Raw genomic sequence first — 6,981 nt, forward strand, 5'->3', positions numbered from 1 at the left:
TGGCATGGTGGTTGAGGGTGCTGGATTCCCACATGGCTGACCATGTTGAGTCCCGGATCTGGCAATTTGCTTTCTCACTTTCTCTCTCTCTGTCCCTCTCTGGTCAAATAAAGTAAATAAATAAATGGATAGATAAAATTGAAGAAAATAATTCTTTAAAAAAAAGAAAAAGAAAATTCATGTCATCAACACAATATAGCACATAGGCATTTTTTTTTTCTTCTTTGATCTGTACTATAGGGCAAATGCACTACCTGGAGAAAGACTAAGAAAGGGGAAGTGAAAGAGACCAGTAGATGGTATAATGGTTATGTTACTGGACTCCCACATGGCTGACCATGGTTCAAATACTGGACTCGGAGGCTTGAAACTCAGTCTGAGCATGTGTGCATACATGCCCAAAACCCCAAGAGGAGAGTGGAAGAGAAGAGACTGTGGTGACCCTCCCCACAGGAGGATGACTTCTCCCTTTCTGTCTCTCTGTCTCTGTCTGTCTCTAAAGTGAGCGTGCTTGCCCTATAGGAAAAATCTTTAAAAAATAAATAAATAAAAAGAGAGAAAAGAAAGTGAGAAATCTCCACTATGGGTTGCAGGGGGTGGCCATAATGTAACCCCTTCTCCTCCACTGATTTTGGACACCCACACATACATGCCCAGCCTGTTTTTCAGAACTCAAAGTCCAGGGCTCAAACTACAGAGTCAGCCATGTGAGATCCAGCATCTTAAACACCATGCCAATCTTCTGGCCCATATGTATTCATTTTTAACCAAATAACTGCTTAGCCTCTGCTTCATGATCTTATATAAGTTTCAAAGGGTAATTTAGAAAAACTAAAAAAGAAATTCCAGTATAATTTTTTTATGTGCTTTTGATTTTTTGCTATAGGGTGTGTATGCTCACTGAGAAAGAGAGGGAAATGAGAAATCACTCCCTGACCATGCTACAATCCCTTCTTTAGGGATTTTTGGCACCAAGCTCAGTTTGTTTTTCAAGCTACCAAGTCGGGGATTTGAACCATGGAGTCACCCTTGTGAGACTTAGCCCCTTAACTACCATACCACCAGTTGGCCCACAGTACAATTTTTAAAACTCGGAGACCGCCAACTATTATAAAAGCAGGCTATTTCAAGGTCGTGGAATTTTCTAAATGTCTAATCACTCAAAATGGTTAATACTACTGATATATAAAAAGATAATGTAAATAGATAATCATTATGTCAAGTGTTGGCCTTTGCCTGATAATCCTTATCCTATATTTTGTAACCTATTTAATTTTATGTCCAAGGTTAAATTAGGGGTGAGGGAAAGCAAGAGAAAAGATGAGTACCAAGATAAAAAAAAATCGATGGCTGAGAGTTGATTTCACCTTAGGAAAAGATCACAAAAAGTACAAGAGAAAATAAACAAGCTAAGCAATGCTCTAAGAGCATTCATCAATTCCATAGCAGAAATTCTCTAATATATTTGTATGGGTAATTACCATCAACACAACACAAAGTTTTACACACAGGTGACAGCAGGTGGGGCACACAGTACCGAATTTATTGGTAACACACAAAATGGCACTTATCACTTGGTCTTTGTATTTTAAAATGAACTCCTCAGACTATTTAAACTGTTAGCTTAAAACCATGTAATGCTTTTATATTCTTACATAAAATTACTCAGGATCAGAGTAAAAATATCACAAACGAGTCAATTCTCTGCCTTATATTAATGGATTCCATTGAAAGGAAAGTAGCCAATCAGTTAATATATTCGTTTTAGTTAAATTTCTCGAACTTCAGCCACTAATACGACTGTACTCTCTTGCACATCAGAATATTTTAAAATAATTTTGCCAGAGGACATGTGTACTTACCAGAGAGAGAAAAAGAGACACAGAGGGAGAAGGTGAAAAGCACCTCCTTGCCCCATAGAGAACAGTCATGCTACAATCCCTTCTCCATTTCTCCATCTGTTTGAATTTGGGACACATGCACATGCCCAGCATTTCTCAAGCTGCTGGGTCCAGGACTCCAACCACAGCATCAGCCATGTGGGATCTGGTTGCCTTAACCACCAGACCACAGAGCCAGATCTCTACGTCATAAATCCTTAACTATGGTTAAATCTACTGCTATTAATAAGAAAGCCTCACTTTTATCAAAACTCCCTTTAAAGTTCTTATTTGTCATGTTTCACACAAATTGGAAAGAGAGTAAAAGGCCATTACACAGTACTCAAAACTGAATTCCACTGACAGTTGGGCAAATTTCTCAAACTGGTCACATCCCTTTTAAAACTATTTTTTTTAGTAACCTAGTTGGGCTGGAGGGGTGGATCCTACATACTTGACCATATAGTTCAAGTCCTGGTCCTGGATTGAAAAACAGGCAGGGCATGTATGTATGTGTGCCCAAAATCACAGCGAGATGGCAAAATGAAGAAGGAATTGTGACGTGACCATGCTCCACAGGCAGGAGTATATTCTCTCTATTCCTCTTCCTGGCAAGCTCACACATCCTCTAATATTTTTTTTTTTAATTCTATAGAGGAATCTCAGTGCTGGTCTTGACATCCAGCAGACACCTTTATTTACCACAACTTAGGGAGCAATCATTTTTAACTTATTCAAGAGTTAAAAAAAAATCTCTTACCCAATGTAAACATCACAATGCATTTTAATTACCTGTAGAATAGTTAGTTGTTTTTGTCACTGATTCTTGAGCTTCAGAAATAGCCTTCAAAATTAGGTTCTTGTTAGCTTGTTTAGAAGGGGGAAGAGAAGGTCTAAGAGAGTTAAGAAAAAATTGTTTATTAAATTTTACATTTCAGTTCTTTACAAGCTAGCTGTGACTTTTACCATAGCCTCTCTTCTGTTTCTAACAACCAGCTGCAGTTTTTAGGCAATGCTATAAGTAGAACTGAACCTTCTAACTTTTAAAAATAACAAACCTGGATTAACAATGTTTTCTCCTCAGATTAGTAAGAATCTCTGCAATCCTCTCCAAATTAAGCAATTTCTCCTTGTTAATGTAAACATTTCTCTAGAGCTAGTTGAATAGCCTAGTAGTTAAAAGCAGCTGGATTCCCCCATGATTGTGGTTTGGGTCCCAGTCCTAGCATCTTCAAAGACATGCTATGTACTCACATGCTCAATATCCTGACAGAATAGAAAAATGGGAGAATAGACTGCTGTGTGACCATGCCTGCAGGGGGTTCTCCCTCTCCCCCACCAACTTCCTCTGGTGAAAGCATGTGACCTCTAGCAATTAAAAATACATACATACATGAGGGCCAACAGATGGTATAATGGTCACATCACTGAAATACCACATGGCCAACCACAGTTTGAGTCCTAAACCTGGTGGCTTAAAGCACGCTAGGCATGTGTGTATGCATGCCCAAAATCTCAAGAGGAGAATGGAGGAGAAGGAACTACAACACGGCCAATCCCCCTAGGGGGTGATTTCTCACTTTCTGTCTGTCTCTGTCACTCCAGCAAGTGCACGTGACCTAGAGCAAAAATCTCTCTTAAAAAGAAAAATACAGCTGGCAGGTGGCATGGTGCTTAAGGGCACTGGACTCCCACATGGCCAACCGTGGTTAGAGTCCCAGACCGGGCAGCTTGCTTTCTCACTTTCCCTCTCTCTTTCTCTGTCCCTCTTTGGTCAAGTTAAATAATAAAGTTAAATAAGATAATTATTTTTAAAAAAAAGAAAGAAAAATACATACACAGTTCTCAAATACCAATGGAAAAGTCTTACACGTTATTATACTACATTTTCATTAACATGACTATCCTCTTCAAGAAACCCACAACACTCCACCAGGCAGCTACAGATTAACTGATAGCCACGTTCAGGTACCTCCTTTCAGGCTTTGCTGGCACTGACACACTGCTGGAAACGCTTCCTGTTCGGGAGCCATAATCATCATCTTCCTCCTCCTCTTCTCCAGCATGATTGAATTTTTTTACTTTAACAACTGAACTTATCACAGGCAACTTTCTCTTCCGAAAGTTTTCATCCTGCAATCAGGCAAGTATGCTTACTCAGTCTCATAAAATTCTATCATGAAATATTTTTCATTTAAAGAAAAAAACCAACCATAGTAAGAATTTGGAGAGAGGCCAGCAGAGGGCATTGTGGTTAAGGGCACTGTACTGTCACATGGCCAACTACGGTTCAAGTCCTGGACCTGGCGGCTTGCTTTCTCACTCTCTCTCTTTCACTCTGTCCCTCTCTGGTCATAATTAAGATAAATTAATTAAATAAAGCTAAAGTAATTCTTAAAAAAAAAAAAATTCAGAAGGTACTTTCTGGCTTCTTATAAAAACATAAATTTTATCAACAGACAACCTTAAGCCAAAACAAAACTTAGAGCTTTGTATTTATTTAACAAACAGATGCATATAGTAGTCAAGGAAACTAGCAAAAGAGAGTTACTTATAGATCAGGTGAGGCTAACACTAACTCACATGCTGGAAACCCCAAGAAGGCATATGGATATAATATGAGCAATCTCTAGGAGCCAGTCAGAGAAAAATTTCACTGGCACAATATGTTGAATAGCAGAGAAACCAGTGTAAATAAACTGTGTGTTAATTCACATACTACCAAGTATCAAGAACTTCCGATTTTCAGCCTTACAAGCCAGGATTAAAAAGTATACACAAACCTAGGGACTAGCAGTTGGCGTAATGGTTATGTCACTGAACTCACAAAGTAGTCAACTGCAGTTCAAGTCCCGGACCTGGTGGCTTAAACTCATGCCAGGCGCATGTGTGTGCGTGTGTGCGTGCGCGCGTGCCCAAGATCCCAAGAAGAGAATAAAGGAGAAGGGATTGCAGTGGGGCCACCCCCCCCGGAGGGTAATTTCTCACTTTCTGTCTCTCTGGCTTATGCACATGCCCTATAACGACAACAACAAAAAAAACCACTCTCATAAAAAAAAAAAAAAATAGTATACACAAACCTCAATACTCATTTTTTCTGAATTGCTTCTGAAAAAGGGACTGTAAGTCTCCTCCAAGCTGCTGAGCACTTCCGGTTCACATAAATGTCCTGTTTCATATACCCGGCTCTTCTGTATATCAAGTTGCTTGGCAGCATGAATACTGTTTTGCTGCTGTTGAAATTGCAATCTGTTTAAATGAGCACCATTATCTGCATTTCGACTTGCAGGTGGTCGATAAATTTCAATAGAAGGCCGAGAAGAACCATATGTAAGTGTTACTGTGGGTTTTTTCTGAGATAAGGTATTCTCCTGCACAAAATTGAGGTCTTCATCAATGAGATCATCTGGTTCTGGCTTAATATCAATCACATCTTCAGAGGGTGCTGGTTCCCTCAATGGTTTCACTGTTGACATCAGTCGGGTTGCAGCTCCATCATCATAAGTCTGTCTATTTAAGAAAAAAAGAAAGTATTACAACCAAGTTAGAGCAATTACCTCCAAGCCTTCAAAGAAAGTTTACTTAAAAATATCTTATAAAAAAGCGCGAATACTCCTTCTATATATTTCATTCAAAACAAATCTGAACTTTAATTTCCTACTTTTGAGACAAAAGATAACTACACTTAAGATCAATTCAGTAACTTTGTTCAAAAACTTACTTATGATCACTTCACTGTTTCTAAAAATTGCTCCAACTACTGAAAAATAAAAAAACTATTGTAGAAACCTGAGGATGATACGATGGTAAGATATAATACTTTATGAGGTAATCCCACATAAGAAGGTTGCTGGTTCAAGTCCAGTGATCTTCCTCAGTACACTGGGCACAAGCAAACCCATTCCTGGGCTGGGGGTAAACAGCAGTGTTGAGACCCTGTTGGGAGTGCTGTCTTTCTTATGTGTACAGTCTCTCATGGAAGAAATAAAGAAAACTTAAAAACCTAATGATGTCATACATATACCAATCCGCCCACAGCAAGTCTACACAGTACTCTTACCTGACGTTACTGGCTTTCTGCTCCTGTGAACTTGTAGAAACTCTGGAATCTCTTTTTTCAGGTCTAGTACTAGATATAGCAAGAGGTGGCACTGCTGCTTCATGCCTTCTCTCATCTCCCCGATTGAAACTGCTCTTATTTGAAGGCACGTTACTTTCGAAGATGTTTGTGTCAGAAGATTTCAGACTAGAAGGTTCTAGAAAGAAAAAATGTATGGTCCCTTTCTCCTATTTTGATTACTTCAGACCTTCTCCTCCCTCATCGATTCAAAAACAAAACATATTTATTGTAAAAAATAGTTATGTCTATTTTCATGTTATTTTGCCACAATATTATTTTTAAGAACTGAATGTTACTCCATATATACTTATCATTTACTAAACTCAAGTAATTTCCAATCATAAAATAGTAAAAGATCCTTAAGGCTGAATATAAACGGCCCTGCTCTCCCCCCATCCACTTTGAATTTTGGTACATTTGGGACCAGCAGTTAGCGTAATGGCTATGTCACTGGACTCCCATGTGGTTGATCGCGGTTCACATCCCGGACCCAGTGGCTTAAACTCACACCAGGCACGTGTGTGTGCGTGTCCAAGATCCTGAGAGGACAATGGAGGACAAGGGATTGCAGTGTGGTCATCCCCCCGGGGGATGATTTCTCGCTTTCTGTCTCTCTGTCTCTCTCTGTCTGTCTGGCAAGCGCATACGCCCTATAGCAAAAACCTCTGAATTATGGTACATTTGCCTTTTTCTTTTTTAAAGAGGTATTTTTGCTATATGGCACATGTGCTCGCCATAAACAGAGACAGAAAGTGAGAAATCACCCCAGGAGGATGGCCACACTGCAATCCCTTCTCTTCCATGTTCCTCTTGTGATTTTCGGTGCACACACACACACACACACACAACCAGCCTGAGTTTCAAGCTGCCAGGTCTGGGACTCGAACCATGGTTGGCATGTGGGAGTCCAGCAACATAACCATTATGCCATCTGCTGGTTCTGTTAAATTTACTTTTTTTTTTTTTTTGAGAGGTTTTCAC

At 39.5% G+C, this 6,981-nt stretch overlaps 1 protein-coding gene across 11 annotated transcripts in view; it reads right to left on the reverse strand.

Moving 5' to 3' along the window:
• The window catches only part of ZC3H14 (zinc finger CCCH-type containing 14), a 64,231-nt gene that overhangs the window by 40,546 nt on the left and 16,704 nt on the right, over nt 1–6,981 (reverse strand). For all 11 annotated transcript variants that reach the window (XM_027775499.1, XM_027775501.1, XM_027775497.1 and 8 more), the window contains exons 5-8: nt 5,941–6,136; nt 4,961–5,390; nt 3,853–4,013; nt 2,673–2,773 (exon numbers count right to left, since the gene is read on the reverse strand). In XM_027775499.1, the coding sequence (XP_027631300.1) occupies nt 2,673–2,773; nt 3,853–4,013; nt 4,961–5,390; nt 5,941–6,136 (888 nt within the window). The remainder of the gene's footprint in view (nt 1–2,672; nt 2,774–3,852; nt 4,014–4,960; nt 5,391–5,940; nt 6,137–6,981) is intronic.

This window comes from Tupaia chinensis, unplaced genomic scaffold, assembly GCF_000334495.1.
Source record: "Tupaia chinensis unplaced genomic scaffold, TupChi_1.0 Scaffold000568_1, whole genome shotgun sequence".
Lineage (NCBI taxonomy): Eukaryota > Metazoa > Chordata > Mammalia > Scandentia > Tupaiidae > Tupaia > Tupaia belangeri.